The sequence below is a fragment of the Patiria miniata genome, unplaced genomic scaffold, assembly GCF_015706575.1.
Source record: "Patiria miniata isolate m_02_andy unplaced genomic scaffold, ASM1570657v1 HiC_scaffold_1, whole genome shotgun sequence".
Taxonomy (NCBI): Eukaryota; Metazoa; Echinodermata; class Asteroidea; order Valvatida; family Asterinidae; genus Patiria; species Patiria miniata.
The window spans coordinates 7,237,453-7,255,153 of NW_024037047.1; the positions used below are offsets into that span (position 1 = coordinate 7,237,453).

General features: G+C 43.2%; 1 protein-coding gene across 1 annotated transcript in view; it reads right to left on the reverse strand.

Moving 5' to 3' along the window:
* The window catches only part of LOC119721308 (cubilin-like), a 55,322-nt gene that overhangs the window by 36,715 nt on the left and 906 nt on the right, over positions 1-17,701 (reverse strand). Inside the window, exons 2-10 of the mRNA XM_038191328.1 lie at positions 17,190-17,259; positions 16,499-16,627; positions 12,265-12,482; positions 9,603-9,768; positions 7,606-7,796; positions 6,403-6,565; positions 3,106-3,365; positions 2,345-2,513; positions 1,262-1,443 (exon numbers count right to left, since the gene is read on the reverse strand). Of these exons, the coding sequence (XP_038047256.1) occupies positions 1,262-1,443; positions 2,345-2,513; positions 3,106-3,365; positions 6,403-6,565; positions 7,606-7,796; positions 9,603-9,768; positions 12,265-12,482; positions 16,499-16,627; positions 17,190-17,259 (1,548 nt within the window). The remainder of the gene's footprint in view (positions 1-1,261; positions 1,444-2,344; positions 2,514-3,105; positions 3,366-6,402; positions 6,566-7,605; positions 7,797-9,602; positions 9,769-12,264; positions 12,483-16,498; positions 16,628-17,189; positions 17,260-17,701) is intronic.

Consider the following 17,701-nt stretch of genomic DNA (forward strand, 5'->3'; position numbering starts at 1 on the left):
CAGGAGCGGAGTGCCCATCTCTCTTTCAAAGCGATTGGGCCAGACTCATATGCTGCTGTGGGGGGATCGCCACACCTCCTCCACAGCGAGTCTGTTACCTTCCCAGCATTGAATAATGCCAGTACCCATTTAACACCTGGGTGGAAAGGAGTAATTGAGGTAAAGTGCCTTACTCAAGGGCACAACACGCATGGCCACGGCGGGGCTCGAACCCACAATCTCACGATCAAGAGGCCTGTGCTCTACTGCTAGACCACACGTGCCCTAAGACACAGGTAATTTGTTGACGAGTGATGGCCTCTCTTCTCCCCATCCTTTCAGTCAGTCAATGAACACAACTTGGACACAACCCAAGACGCTCAAATGCCCAACCGGTGAAAATCTTTCCCTTCTGGGTCACTGTCAAATTCCCTGAATTTTCCCTGGTTTTTTTTGGTGTTTCCCTGAATTCCCTGAGATTTCCCCCGACTGGAAAAAAATGGAAACTCGCTTTCAAGGTTTTTCCTGATTTCCAGAGCGTCTTGTAAAGTACCGGTAACCCTGAAAGTGCTTATAACGTTATTGATTGAAGGGCAAACTCCACTATAAAAGTTTACAAACGTCTTATGTTCTCTTTGTGAAAACTTGGGAGGTAATACACTGAGTATACAGTGTTTATACGTCCCTGAAGGTCAAAACCTAATATTGAATTTACATGACCCCGACGCAAATTCCATCTTATGAATAGTTTTACTGCCGTACCCGTCGCTACATCAGATTCAAACCAGCCAGCCGATCCCGGCAAGCTCGGTAGTCAAGTGGTCAGACGTCTGCACTAGAAAGCAGGAGGTCGTGGGTTCGAGTCCCACCCGAGTGATTTTTTCTCACTTACAATTGGGGGTAACATACAGAGTACACAGTGATTATATGTCGGTGAAGGGCAAAATCTAAAATTGAATTTTACATTATCTTATGAATAGTTTTACTGCTGCATCAGATTTGAATTAGCCAGCTGATCCTGTTAGCTCGGTGGTCGAGTGGTAAGACGTCTGCACTAGAAAGCAGGAGGTCATGGGTTCGAGTCCCACCCGGCGAGTGATTTTTTCCAACTTTCACTGGGGGGTAACATACCAAGTATACAGTGTTTATACGTCGGTGAAGGGCAAAAGTTAATATTGAATTGTTCATCACCCCATCGCAAATTGAATCTTTTGAAATCAGATAAAGGCTGCTTATGAGGAAAAATGGTGAGCAATTTCACGGAGAGTTGACTGGAACGTACCTTTCGCACTTGAAGAGCTTGCCAGTCGTTCACTTTCCTGGGTTTGAAAGTCCGCGGCGAGTCCTCCTTAAAGACAGACTTGGCGTTGGGATCCCACTCCGCGTAGCTTCGGCTGGTGTCCTGCCACTTGCGGACAGGCTCGGTCTCTGTGACCGAGGCAGCGCGGAATACCAGCTCCCATTCTGTGCGACAAAAAAAATAAGCAAGTTTATTGTCCGAGGCCCGAGATGTTTACGAAACTACGGCTCTGTCTCCAACTGGGGATGCTTCTGCAGCAGATTTTCAGTAATCGTTCAACGTTCAAATTAAATACCAAGCCAAGGCAAGTCTAGTAAAGCTGGTCCCAGAGTGCATGAACTGTTATTCAATTGATTTAGAAAGGCTACTTACTGGAAATTTTTATGTGTGCGTGTGCATGTATGGCTTTACGATAGGGGACCGACACACTAAGGGAGAACAAAAGATCCTTTAAGTCCTCGAGCGTTGGGTCTTTTGTTGATAAAAGTTCCTCGATCATATGGTTATGTGTTTATTAATCTATTGAAGGGTGTTATTACAGGGACAAAGGGAAACACAAAGCATTGTCCTCGGGCGTATAGAAATTCACAACTGTATGTGTCGTTGAACATAACTGTGCATGATGTTGTAAGTGTGTTTGTTGGGACCCGGTTTCGCATTAAGCTGGACGCGAGTTGAAATTAACACTAGTTGGGGATAATATTGTGAATCGGGTTGGGTTGACCAGGCTATTAAAAACCAACATAAAACATTATAGATATAAACGGAATCTGAATCGAAACCGATTTAAACTCCCCAAATCTGACCCGCCTTGACCTGCCAAAACTCAAGCAAAACCCCAAACCAAACCAACCCCCGTGCAACTCCCCACGGGACCTGAAGTTGGTTACGGGTCGGGTTTACACAACATTAGTCGGGGTGACTGGATTTGTGGTTCATATCTCCTGTTACTTGTTACCAGACTTGTATTATGACTTATGATTTACTTGTGACTGGCCTTTTGATGTACACATGCCCCCGTTATTTGTGATTGGATTTTTGAATTGAGTCGCGATTTTACTTTACCTGATGCTGGTCGCTTTTCAACGGTTCTGTAGTCGGCGCTGAATCCCTTGTAGTTCTCGTCCGCGTCACTCACGAATCGTATGATGACTTCGTTGCTCTGAGAGAACCAGGTGAAAGGCGGAAGCTTGCCGCAGTAGTCATCGGAGAGTCCGGCTAGTTTGTCATAAATCTGTTAGGCCAATCAAAAAATCAAAATTGAAATAAAAATGTATTCAGTCAAGGCCTAGTGTCCAAGCCATTTGCTAGTTAAATTTGAATAAAATCTGGAACGCTGACTTAATCCAATGCTTTGCACGTTTAGGGCTATTTGCATTCTCCTGATCAAATTGACTTACTATATCACGTCATTCGGGGCAAGCCTTATGCTAGCAACCCCCAGCTCCGGCATGGTCTGCTGTCTTTGTGCCATTCTCACCCATTGTGAACAATGTATTGGTGCTGAGCGTCTCTTACGTAACTATGCAAGAGCTTACCCCGAATCGTTTGATTATCAACAATGTCTTTGGTCTGGAGACTTCAAAGTTAAATTGTGCCAAGCATTCTGAGCAAGTCAATTTAAATCCATAAGGGTATAGGTCACTCGCAAATGGCTAATTAAATTTTATCAGGTCGGCGCGCTCCGCCTCACCGCGCCGGAGAGCACCGGGCTAACGGCCTCCCACGGCGAGCCGGGTGCTATGCTGACCTACCTAAATCTGTTTGCAGATGAACATTTCATTCCCAGATTTGGCCAACAAAATTGGATTATAGTGTCAACTCACATTGATGTAATCCACTTCATCGCAGTCGCCTCCCTTCTCGTATTGCAGCACGTCCAGTGTGCTGCGGCGTTGTCGCGGCAACGGGATGGGCTGCCCCTGGGAGTCCTCCCGTTCCATCTCGAACTCCGTAAACTTGATCACGATGATCCGGCCGGGATCGGCAAGGATGCGGTAGTGGGCGCTGGTGTCCGGCGGGTAGACAAGCGGGTAGCCCGGCGAGGTGATCGTACCCTCGGGTTCCGTGAAAATCTGGCTACCTTCTACAAAGAAAAAACACCAAAAGAAACTGAACGAATCAAGGTAAGCCATGTAGAGCTGGTCTCAAAGTGCACAGAAGTCTATTCAACTGATTTAAAATAGCTTTTCACTGGATGTCTTTTCATGCATCAGTCTTCGCACTGGACCAAATTAACCCTAACCCTGCCAGACGCAACACAGTGAGTGCATCAGGTGGAAAAGTCTGGTGCACTTTGATGCATTCAGCTGCAAACACCAGTGCGTAAACGGCCACTTCTGAGACAATGAGAGCCAGTCCCATAGAACAATGCCACAGTTGTATTCTGCTGCGTGCGGTGACCACAGACTCTGAGGCAGTTTGGCGTTGAGACTTTTTGCCTGATGGATCTTGCTACACTGAGCAGGCTTGTCACTTAGTCAAGTGTTGCATGTTGCTACGTTTGGCAGGGTTCTAGCAAACATACCCTGGAGGGTTAGGGTTAGGGTTAAGCCCATTCATGGGTGTTAAAGGGTAATCCTATACGATAACACTGCCCGGCTCACAAATTGTTTTCAGTCAGTCATTGATTCAGTCAGTCAGTCAGGTACAGAGAGGACCACAGGCAGGCCCTCTGGGACCACCAAAAGATTAACTTCTTGAAGAACTGGGCACATCGGATTGGCCAAGTGTCAGGCTTTGTTGGTTTTTTTTTTTTTGCTATTTGTTTGCTAACATTGATTATACAATTATGCCTGATTGGAATCCTGTGACCGTGTGCATCGTTAAAGGCATACAGGATCATTTGCTTTTCATGCATTTTGTTCGTTTTCCAATAATAACATCACTCAAGATCTAAAGAAGAATGTTCAAAACCTAATGTGTTGAAGTTTCAGCTCAGTGGATATTACACTTTTGAAGAAAATAGTGAAAAACCATGCACAACCTTTTGACCGCGAAACACGATTTTGTAAATACAGTCGAGTCTCGTTATAACAAACTCGTTCAGACCTAGCCAAATTGTTTTTTATATCACAATTTTGTATTAAGAGGAATATCAGTCCCATTCATTGTGCACATAAATGCACAGTCGGGACCACGGCTTTATGTTTGTTATAACCAGAATTTTGTATTAACAGAGTTTGTACTAACGAGAGTCAACTGTAGCCCTCTTTATTCAAAAATCTGTCAATTGACTGATTTTTGGAAATCACCTACATTTCTTAGCCTTGACCAAGTCTGTCAAGCCAAGCTTTCTCCCTGAACAAACAGTCCGGCAGTTGTTTTACCCTACTTGTCACGGTACACGTACGCCACGCGCAGCTCCCTGGCTAGCCTTGGTCAAGGCGCTAGTTGTTATTCATCCGGCCGTAACGCGGTAAACGATATCTTCCCTAGGGCTATGCATGCAGTCTTATGTCTATGCATGCAGTGCATTAAAAATACAGCGCGAACAGCGACCTCACGCAGCCACTATTTTTATGCAAATCAGTTGGACCCAATCTAGCGCCTTGGTTCAATCGTCCATGTGAGGTTTTGGGGGTGGTGCTCATTATGTTAATAGCCTTAGCTGACCTTAAATGTCGTTTTCTTATTGGTCGATCGTTGCGTGGAAACTTGCATAGTGAAACGCGCACCGTACATAATCCATACACGTACACGTTGTGTGTCTCTGCACACGGCACCAATGCACAAAAACTGTGGTTCCTGTCACATCCGCAAAAGGTGAATAGCTGCAAATAATTTGATGACGTCCGGATTTACCAAGGTGTGATTGGACACTCCACATATTAGCCCCGCCTACACTTATCTGTATTCGCATACGAGGTCGTGCGCTAGAAATCCAGCGCAAAATAAAGAAAAACATAAGCTTTTGCCGACGATTGAACCAAGGCGCTAGATTGGGTCCAACTGATTTGCATAGAAATGGTGGCCGCGTGAGGACGCTGTTCGCGCTGTACTTAGCACCGCATGCATAGCGCTAGCGAGGATATCGTTTACCGCGCTACGGCCGGGATAAATAACAACTAGCGCCTTGATTAAGGCTACCCCCTGGCTAGGCTAGTTCCTCTTTGCCTGTGCAATGCCCCAGACACAAATACAAATCAGCACTGTACATGGACGTACAGTATATACAGTAACCATGCCGTGGGAGTCACGCAGAAGACAGCCCTGATGCAACGGTACCGGTATATGCTCATTATGATAATAAGCATGCGCTATGGTAAATAGTCTTCTCTCATTGGATAATGGTGACAATATAATGAATATTCATCACTGCTGCACGATGCAGTCGAAGGTCAATAAACTTTGTACACGTGCGTGTGGTTTGTTTTGTTTGGGTCAAAGTGCAAAGGCTCTGATTGGCTATCGTCTAGAATATGTGCATCAGAAATTTTCGGCCAATATCGGCCGAGAATGAGAAGAAACACGTAAGGAATTGGAAATGGTTGCGTCAAGGCTGACATTTCTTGATTTTTCTCTGAATGACAGCAAGCCAGACGGAATAATTTCTCAGGGTGTTTTTGATAATTCGGTAGGTTAAAGAGGTTGTGGAATGCTCGAAGACATTTCCGTCATTTTTCGGGTATATGTAGCCTAAGGTGTGATGAAATAAAAACGACTATTGTTTCTGTCATGAAATGAGTACAAAGGGTACTTTTGAGAGCTATTTTTCAGGTCCTGTTTCGACCCGAACGTGCAATTTGTGTAAAAGTCGTCGTTGCGGGCAGCAAACAAAACACAGTAAATCGTGACGTAATAAACAGGACTCGTTTATGCTACTCTGCATCGGGAGTCCTGTTTATAACGTCACGATACACTGTGTTTGGTTTGCTGCCCGCAACGACGACTTTTACACAAATTGCACCTTCGGGTCGAAACAGGCATGACAGGACTTGAAAAACAGCTCTCAAAAGTACCTTTTGTACTCATTTTATGACAGAAACAATAGACGTTTTTATTTCATCACACCTAAGGCTACATATACCCGAAAAATGACGGAAATGTCTTCGAGCATTCCACAACCTCTTTAATTTTGGGATCAAGACAAATAAGCCAATATGCCTTAAACAAGCCCTTACTTGGCGCTCGATCTTCGGACTCATACAGTATGGCGAACCCTTTGTACGGGTCGTAAGCATTGGAATGAAAGACGAGTCGGACTTCGTTGGAATCCGAGGTCCACAAAGCATCGCCCAGCGTACCGCAAAACTTCTGCTGACGTCGACTGTACATGTCTTCAATCTGACAACCCAAAACAAAAAATAACTAAAGTAATTTCTGAAGTAACTAAAGTAATTTCTGAGGAAGTTGTTTCAAATTCTGCAACAAAAAGCCGCTAGATGGAGCCAACTGCAAATAAACTTTTCTAGCAAAACGTCCACAGAAATTTCTTGTCCGGCACTTACAAAGAATTATAAGCAACAGTAATTGGTTCCTTCAAGCTTTTACATGGAACAAGTGGGGCCAAGAAAGAACATGCAAAGTACCTTTTTGATGATTTTCTGCCTGAAATAATTAAATGGGTTTAAAGGGAATATACAACATTTGCAAACATCGAAAAATAAAACTACCAAGTTTTTACGAAATACCTTACTAGGATGTTGGTAAATGACAGTCTCAAGCATCTTGTAAAATTATGGCACCTGGTGTGAAGTCATTTTCAAGAAAATGGTATTTTTGTATACATTTCCAACGGTGGTCGGCCGACCAGCGTTGGAAAAACCTAACTATTTTTCAAATACTGCTCCAAATTTACCATTTTTTCCAGTCCAAATTGTGTTTGCTATTGGTTACATGTTCATGAACGGGTGCAGGCCAGCTAGACTGGTTCCCTTGCCTTACAATTTTCCATCATCTATAAATTGATCTATTTTATCTTTTGTGGAGTCAGGGAACCAGACTACTTGAACATTTTTGTTTTTCTTGGTTTTTCCAACGTTTTCGAACACAAAACTTCAAAAATGTCATTGTAACAATATTTGATCTATTATTCTAACCCCTCAAATAGTTCATTTCTGAAAATTACAGCGAAAGCCAATGATGTACATTCCCTTTAATCGTTTCATTTTTATATTCCTTACGCTACTTAAATAGATATGACATACATATGGAGGTCTTTGGCACTCAACCACGTCTTAAAAATTGAATTGAACATGAATAAAACTGCCACAAACTGCTGACTGACTGGATTAACCTGAAATATACAAATCAGCAAAATTATACGGCCTAACTCTTCGATCCTAACAGAATCTTAAAATATTAAATATTAAATTAAAGTTTACCACGAGATAGTCCAGATCACAATCAGGACTGGGCTCCAGTTGGAATTCTAGCAGGGTCAGGGCAATGGCGTGTAGCGGGTCTGCATGCAGCACGTACTCACAATGGAGACCGTTGCCGTATTTGTTGGGGTGGCCGGGCGATCGGACGTAACCCTTACCGACTTCGGACAGGTCCCTGCGCTCAAAACAAGCTAGGGGCAAGGACACAGCAGTGATGTGGTCAAGTCAATCACAAGTCTTAACAAGTCATAACAAGTCCCAAGAATGCATCATTAGTCAATAACAAGTCATTACAAGTCAACAAGTCAATAACTAGTCAATCACAAGTCATAACAAGTCCCAAGAATGCATCATCAGTCAATCACAAGTCATCACAAGTCATCACAATTAGTCAATCACAAGTCAATCACAAGTCAATCACAAGTCATCACAAGTCATTCACAAGTCATTCACAAGTCAATCACAAGTCAATCACAAGTCAATCACAAGTCAATCACAAGTCATCACAAGTCATCACAAGTCATCACAAGTCAATCACAAGTCAATCACAAGGCAATAACAAGTCATCACAAGTCAATCACAAGTCAATCACAAGTCAATCACAAGTCAATCACAAGTCATCACAAGTCAATCACAAGTCATCACAAGTCATCACAAGTCATCACAAGTCCATAACATGTCATCACAAGTCATCACAAGTCCATAAAAAGTCAATCACAAGTCCTAACAAGTGGAAGAATTCCATACATGGACATCCCTAAATTTTCCCTGCAGTGACCTATTAGCCATCAGAAAGCGAGAACATGCCCTAAAAAGTCAAATTTAGCAGGGAAAAGATTGAAGCTTTCACTGAGAAAACACTTGGAACTTTTCAGACCAGTCTGATAGGGTTTATGCACAGGGTGTCAAGTGATGTCCAGGTATGGCATTCTTTCCATTACAAGTCCTATCATACAAGTTAATCACAAGTCTATGAAAAGTCATCACAAATCAATCACAAGTCATCACAAGTCTATGAAAAGTCATCACAAGTCAATCACACAATTCATCGCAAGTCAATCACAAGTCATCACAAATTATCGTAAGTTAATCACAAGTTATCGCAAGTCAATCAGAAGTCATTGCAAGTCAATCACACAAGTCAATCACACAAGTCAATCACAGTTCATCACAAGTCAATCACAAATTCGCCAGGCCCAAGTCACGTCACAAGCTATTCAAACAAACTGTGACGGAGGCACTTCCTTGTTGATTTGTGTAGCCCTTGTAGTTGTGTTCAGACTTGTGAATGTTTTTGTGACTTGACTTGGGACGGACTTACAGGTATAATGAACTTCACTTCAAAACTGAGAAACAGAATTAAGGGAATAAATGTGTGCTTTGGAGGTTTTAATCACTCTGTTTATTAAGACCGCTTGGAGTCTGGGTGCTGATAATTACCCGAGCCGAAGGTCAAAAAAATCAAACCTATTCGGTCAAAAACCCCGATTTTGTTCAACAAGTTCACTTCATGTTTTTTGAAACACCCTCTAGCTAAATAATGGAGTGTCCAGCTCACGAATAACATGTAAACAAGTCTTTTTATGGAGATTGGCGCGCGTGACGCGTGTACTGCGCGATGTTGCACAGAATGCACCTGGGGCGTTGCGTTGTGAATTTACGACTATAAAATACCTTCTCACTGGTAGTATTGCGCATGCCTACGTGAGGATTGTGAACGTTCAACCAATACAACGGTAAGAGGCACTGGATTTTTAGGAGTCCAATTTCATGTGACACTGGAAAAGTGTTTAAGACCAGCTAGCCATGCCTTTATCTGTTTAAGACCGGCCAAGTGACAGGCTCTCGACCAATAGAAATGAGTGAACTGTCTTAGGTATTTATGAATAGGTTTTAATGCCAACTGTATTCAAATGGAAACTCATTTTCAAGGTTTTTCCTGATTCTCAGAGTGGCTGACTCTCTGAGACTCAGTGGCCCTATAAAAGCTTCCCTACCGGGCTTTGCAGTGATGGCCTCATAGTGTCCCTTGAAGCGGTTGAAGAGATGCGAGGATTCTGTGACAAACTCCAGCAGCACCGAGTTGGAGTCAGACAGCCAGCTGAAGGTCTGCTTGGTGCCACAGTACGTGTTGGAACGTCCATTTTGCTCCTGGTCGGTAATCTTAATACACAGCGAAATAAACCAACCAAATAGGTAGAATAATTTTACACTTTTGGTTGCCCTGACTTTCCTAATTTCCTGTAAGCCCGAGTTAAGGCCAAAAAAAAATAATATTCAGTCTCTGGTCAGACCGAAGTTCCGGAATTGATGCGGCGACGTGTTTTTTTTTTTGTAAGCTTGAATTGTACAGACAAGGTTGGTACTATTTTGCTTTTTTGTGTCCTCATTATACATTGGTGTCCTCAATAATTTGCCTTGGTGCCCTTTATCATTTGCCTTGGTGCGGCAATAGAGGGCGCTGTTGTAGCTTCCGTGTTAATTTGAAGAAGAAAAAAAGGTTGACGCGCAAGATTAAAATCGACGCGCGCGCTGACCAGAGACCGAGGTATTTTTTTTTTGGCCTAATCAGTAACTTATTTTTATCTAGGGACCTTCAACTCCAGAATATTGTGATTTTATTTATGTTATTTATTGATTTATTTATTTCGTGTTATTTTACCAGGGTAGCCCCAGCAGCTGTCAATGAACTGTTCTCCCTGGGGGGCCCAGGATAATGAAACGTACTTCTTACTTCAAATTTCAATCCTGGACACAAAGCCCACTGTGAAGTAATTGTGACCGTCACCGATCCCCAATTCTGAAAATCTGAATCCTCAACACCCACCTGGTGTATGCTGCAGCCGATTTCACGAAACTTGACGCAATGGCATAAGTCCTCTTGCGCCACAATTTACTGCGCAAGTTGAGCAACGTTGCGCGGTGTGAAATGTTCAGTTATGACAATTTCACGAACGTTTCATAGTGCGTTAGTCCGCGACTTGCGCAATAATTTATGGCGTTACTTGCGCTATGATTTTAGGTGGCGTAAGTTGTGGCGTAGCGACTGAAAATGACCTATTTAACCAGCAAATCGTGATCGTTGTAAAGCCTGTTGGTGCACAACTTAAAGGTTGATACAAGACACTCACAGCTTTGTGTTTGAAGTAAATGAATTGCTATTTTACTTGTAACAGAGTTTTTAGAGTTGCCGCACGATTACGAAGAAAGTCATGTTTTTCATGCCCCAGGGTGGGGATTTTGGTCACTCAAATTACATTGTTAACATTGGCGTACTACATGAAAGACAATCACTAGTGAGCCCCACGTATGTATGTCGGGGCATGGTCGGGGATTGTCACTTAAATTTTGCCCGAGGGGTGGGGATTTTGTCACTTCAAAAGTGACAATCCCCACGTCTTGGGGGGGGGGGGGAGGGGGAAACAATTGATAGGCGCATAATTTCAAAATGGCAGGTGGGGTGATTTCAAGACTGTTTTATGAACGAATAAAATCGAACACAAGTAGCCTCAGTAAATGTTGTTATTATCCTCGTCCAAGATGTTTAGATATACATGCATGTATTTAAAACGTTGCGTAGCTACGATATGTTTCTCAAAATCGATCGTCACTTTATTGTGCAGTTGCACAATAAATTTGTTGCATGGCGTAGGTTACGCAGCGTTTCGTGAAATCGGCTGCAGGACCTGCAGAGTTTGGGTAAAACGTAAGCATCCAACAATAAAGAACGGGCAGAAAATCTATGTACAAGGATACAATGTATACCAACTATCTATTCCAAGTATTTTCAAATTTAAGGGATGTGACCGTGAATACAGTCAACGTGCAGAATATGATGGGATGAGATATTATTGGTTTAATTAATAGCAGTCTAAAATTATATTACATTACATTACCAAGTAACTTGGACCCAACTTATCGCCTTTTAACATTCGGACATGGTCTGGCAATAGTGGGGTCCAAGCTAATCATTATATGCCGAGCAACACAATTCTGTCATTGACCCAAAAACCCAACATTGCCCAACAAAAACATCAGATTTCACCCTCAAAATGGCCTCCAAATTACTTGATACGCCACCCAAGGTACAAGTAGACATCGATAATTAAGATGGTTGTACTGAAGTTTATTACGATCCGGATGAAAAGTGAAATTTCCCGTTCAATTCCGAGAGCTCCCCTCGCGATCGTGAACACGTTAAATTTCCGACTCGTGTTTGAATTGCTATGTGGTCTTCATGCCCAGCGTTCATTCGATGGTCCCCGTATCCCGAGTGCGATTCCGTTGCCGATGTCTACTTGTACCTCAGGTGGCGTATTTAGTAATTTGGAGGCCGTTTGAGGGTGAAATCTGATGTTTTTGTTGGGCAATGTTGGGTTTTTGGGTCAATGACAGAATTGTGTTGCTCGGCATATAACCATTAGCTTGGACCCCACTATCGCCAGACCATGTCCGAATGTTAAAAAGGCGATAAGTTGGGTCCAAGTTACTCGGACTATTCCAATACATGCTTTGAAATTTCCATCATACTCCAAGGGCCTGCAGGACATGCCCTGAAAGTCCACCACTATGGGGGGGGGGGGTGGATTTTGATGGAGTTGGGAAGGTTAGAGATTCAATACTCAAGGATCAAAAGGCAGATTTTCTTCATAATAGTACCTGCACTAGCGTACCACACAGGCAAACGGTACTCTCCTCCAAGTCCGAGAAGGCAGCCAAATTCAATCCCTCCAGAACAAACTCCGAGAAACCCAGCAGGACCCGGTTATCAGGGGGTAGGGTGATGAACAACCGGCAGTACCGCGGTATCGAGAACTTGTCCGGGTAATGGGGCGAAGTGATGGTTCCACTTGGGCTGGTGTAGGTCCGTTCACAGGCTACAGAAAATAATAGGACAATTGATTATTCTTTTACATATGGATACAACTGTACTATTACTACTACTAAGTTCTGTGTGTGTCTTCAAGTTCTATGAAAATCTAGTAAATATAACTGGGGAGCTTGAACACTTTCTTCAGTTCTTGTTTTGTTGGCAAATTATCCAAATATAAAAAACCAATGCAGTGGTTATCGTTACGGCAGTCGACCGACTGGTTCCCTGACCTGACAATATTCAATCAATGTCAGGATCTTTGCTCCTTGGAACCAGACTTTCGACCAAACTGTTCTCAGACTTTTACTTTCCCTTTTTCAAATAATCCTCTAAAGCCACGGATTACGAAAAAAACAAAATGAAATCTAGGCCTACTTTAAAAAGTAGGATTTGACAAAAGTAGGCCTAGGCCTAGGCCTATATGAAAGTTGAACCTGTTTAGAATAGTGCGGATTCGATCACGAAACCTTCGGCATGGTAGTCAAGCGGGAAAGATTCCCATATCTGGCCATCACTTGTCACCCTGTGCACAAACCCTATGGGACTGGTCTGAAAATTTTAAGTGTTTTCTCAGTAAAAATTCAAAATTGTCCCTGCTAATTTAGACTTTTTAGAACATATTATCACTTTATATTGATGGCTGATAGGTCATTTAAGGGGAAAATTACTGATGGCCAGATATGGGAATCTTTCCGTCAAGCGAATAAACCAATCGAGCTACCTTAAAAAGCAAATTGGCTGGAACTGGAAAGTGGAAGCTTGCATATGCCTAGGCCTAGATTAGCAATGGTAAATTTGCAATGACGAAATGCATCAGAATCATGATCATTTAAAACTTAAAAGCCAGGCCATAATTACTTCTGAAATCAGAAGGCTTCTCTGCGTCAGAGAGAAGCCTTCTGATTTCAGAAGTAGGCCCTAATTACTTATTAAGAGTTGAAAATCACATGTAATGTGCACCACAAAAGTACACAAGTTGCTCCCTTGCATAAAAAATCATTGAAATCTACAGTAATTTTACAGCATCACTGCATCAGTTACTTTCAAATTTTCCCGGCAGTGACGGAAGTCAGGTTCGTCCTAGCCCGACTGCGTCTGGCCGTACAGTACTATCGCAAGCTCTGTAGTACGGCCAGACGCCCGATGCTTCCAAAAAGACTGAATTTTTTTGGCCGCCGATGTAGCGATTTTGCTACATCTTTCGATCGCGATTATCTTTTCATCCAGGACACAAATTTCCAAAGTTAAGGTTCGTAGTCGTAGAGCAACTCATACCTTTTCGAAAAAACGTTCTTTGGTCTCAATATTTTCATCCATTTGGCCACAAGACGAATTTCAGTCATCAGATTCCACAAATATCGTCCCCCATGCGATCCCCCATGCGATTTCAAAATGGCGGCCGCGCTGTAATGTATGCATTAGGCGAGCGCGCTTGGGCAAGATAATGAATATGCATTATTTAGTTCATGACCTCGTGTTTGTATGGCCAGCCGCGCTGAGTGTCCGACATACGTCATAAACTATGATGCATATTCATTATCTTGCCCAAGCGCGCTCGCCTAATGCATACATTACAGCGCGGCCGCCATTTTGAAATCGCATGGGGGATCGCATGGGGGACGATATTTGTGGAATCTGATGACTGAAATTCGTCTTGTGGCCAGATGGATGAAAATATTGAGACCAAAGAACGTTTTTTTCGAAAAGGTATGAGTTGCTCTACGACTACGAACCTTAACTTTGGAAATTTGTGTCCTGGATGAAAAGATAATCGCGATCGAAAGATGTAGCAAAATCGCTACATCGGCGGCCAAAAAAATTCAGTCTTTTTGGAAGCATCGGGCGTCTGGCCGTACTACAGAGCTTGCGATAGTAGGATGGGTTGCCCTATTATCGCGGTACTTATCACGTTTTTCGTTCGGAATAGAGATTGCCCACTAACCTTCCTGAATTGTCCTGTCTTTTGTGTAGTATAACTCTTCCTTTTTAAAGTAATATAAAAAAATCTGACGGCGGTGCGGTCTATTCCGTGTACGATGCCTGTGAAAATAGACATGCGCGGAGTATGCGAACGGAGGTGGACTCCCTATTATCGCGGTATGTGGGAAGTGGTTTTTATAATGATCCCAACTTTTTTGTTCATAATTAATGTTTGACCAAAACATCCCCTGAATAAAGTCTGATATTTTCCCTGTAACGTTCAAGTTGATTAAGGACTATATTTCTGCAGGATGATTTCTTAAGACCCTGCCCTTCCCCCGAAAGGAGAACACAAATCCCTGAGGCAAGTCTACTGATCGGCGATTGAGGGCGCCATTCACTTTACACGGTGTGCCGTTTTATTTTCGCTAACGCGCGGTGCTTATTTTGATCCCGTAAAAGTTGTTACGATTTCGCGCTGCAAATATCGTCGTTCGACTTCATTTTACATTTGCAGCTGAAGAATGGGAACCAGACAATGGAACTTTCATGGACAGAGCACAATTAAAGATTTATGTTAAAATATAAACGGTACCTTTTAGCAGACACGGTGAGGGAACATTTTGCAAGTTTTGGAAAACGTTAATATTTATTAAAATCGTTAAAAGTCCCGAAAGACACAACATTATTTAATCGTCCTTTTTATACAACTCGGTAGAAAATCCTTGATGACTGGTGAACTGGATAAAAATCGCCACTTGAAGGAGTTTTGACAACGCAAAAAGAGAAATTTCCCATGCCGCGATAATAGGGATGCCGCGATAATAGGGAGTCCGAGTATACTGTACGGCCAGACGCAGTCGGGCTAGGTTCGTCCATGCAAAGCATGCAAAGGCAGCATGCGCGTCTGGCAGGGCGCCACCAAGAGACGATCGACGCACAGTCGAAGACTGCGGCACCGATCCGCCATCCGGGGGCTGGCCGTCGGGCAGCCGCGCCGACACACACCGGCACGTGTTTGCTTTTAACTTATGGCTTCGTAAGTTCACATCAACTTCAATCAAACGTGTGTTTTTGATGCACTGCAGTGCACTGCAGTTGAAAAACAAATTGAAAAAGATTCTCCCCCTAAAGAGCCCTCAATTCTTCCCCCTTGTCTATTTTTAATGACAGATTTTCGACAGGGGCGGATTCGATTTCGCGGTCCCCATCGCTGAACTATATACTTCGGATGATGCTGAGTTTTTTTTTTTGTATTTCCTTTTATTCTGTTCTGTAACTGACCGTCATTCGAATGTTCATGTAAAGCACAACTTTGTTTGCATCTATTTAGGTTTTAAATAACGCAACTAAGTACGCGGTAGATGACTTTTTAAGTTGTTTGAAGTCATGCACTAATTTACTTTAATATTTAGACAGTGTAGTAGATGGCCCTAGTATTTTCATTTTTTATTGTCCCCCCCCCCCCTCTTTTTACTCGGCGGAGCTTTTGGGACATGTTTTCATCGTAGGTCTATTAAAGTTAGGTGAGCAGATTCGCTGATTAATTAGGCAAGACAACCGTCTCTTGACCTCTACATTTTGACCAATCAGCGGGCGCTTTCTATATGGGGTCTTCGGTCATTCACCGCCCGTTGCCTGTCATAGACAATGGATAAAACAAGCCTGTGTCACGCCCTCTGTATCATGTTACGCGATATATGCCCAGCTGTTTACCAATTTACCAATCAAACCATTTCGTCCTGACATAGGAATGAAATGACGTCAACATTTGAGTCGACTCCGATTGGCTGAGGTGCGGCTTGCATATCTGCATGTCTAGACATATCAGACGTTATAGAAGGGACTTGGCTCCGTGGATAATGGGTGCTACTCGGACTATAGTAGGCCAATTTCATAAAAGGAAAAGAGGTACGGCCTTTGCACGGTAAACACAAGGGGAAAAAAAGTTTATCCAAAGTCTCAGAAGAAGAATGCTCAAAGTTAATTATCTAACACTGCGTCAAACGTTTCTGAAATAAAAGCCTGATATAGCATTATTACAGGCCTGATATCGCATTCTCTGCACTGAGCAGTGCCAAATCACGTATGCCTACTCACTGCCACAGGGGAACGTATTGCAGGAGATGACGTCCTTCTCTCGGATGGGAATGCCACTACAGAAGGACTCCAGGGCTGGCTTGGGGATCTGCTCCGTGGTAAAACAATACTTCTGTAGAGTCTGGATACCTGGTGGTTGATGAAAGGATATTGGGATTAGTATTAGGTCGTGCGGCAAAATGGACGCAAGCTATGGCTACGGCTATGTCGGCCTTCCATAAGCCCCGCCCACCTTTGGTCACTGACCAAAAGTCGTGATCTAATTGGTCAATGTGCTTAGTTTGACTGACAGATAGGGAGGGTCCATAGAATAACGCAGTTTGGACGCAGCCTTATCTAAAGGGGAAAACACTCCCTCCAGTTTGGCCAGTGTCTTTAACACGCTTCAATTTTTGACACTGTTGCTAAACTTCATTTTCCCTTATTATTGTCTTCTTAAATTGTGTTTCAATATAGTTTATAAAAACCCGTCGAAACTGACTGTGGGCAGCCAGGAGTGGGAGAGATTCTCAATGGTAACAAAATGGCTTTATCGCGTTTTGGAAATGTCTTCTAACCGGACACCAGTTGGAACATTCATAGAGTTCGCACCGTTCGAGCAAACTTGGGGCCCGGCGGCGGCGCCCGGCGCTGTTTTAGTTGCGGCGAATCACTGCATCAACGCACTAAAATTTTAATCAGCACCACCCACCTTCACCGCACTGCTTTGTACAGGATGAGTATCTGTTCTTCCATTGGTGGGTCTGGCACACGACTTCAGCCTAAAAGAAAAGGCAAAATTGAAGATTTCTTTAAAAAAAAATACGAAAAGAAAAAAAACGCCACAATAGTTAAATTCATCAGGGGGCATCATTATCTGGAGGGATTCCCCAATGGGGGGAGGGGACATGTGTCCCCCCCCGTCCCTCACCGATCGACGCCATGCCCCTCCCCCTCCCCTCCCCGTTCAGGATTTGGGGAAGTCAAAAATTAGCTTTGGATTGTTTCAAACTATGACCGAACCCTTTGTGTGACCTATCATATCGTTTGTCCCCCCCCCCCCCACATTGTTCGTCCCCGAATAAAAATTGTAGGCCTCATTTGTTTCTATAGCTCAGAATATCTGATTCAATGACTCCAAACTCAAAAATGATGTAAATGATGATCAAAACATTCACACTGTAAAAGTGGTCAGAAATTGCCTCAGATCGCACCACAGACCAT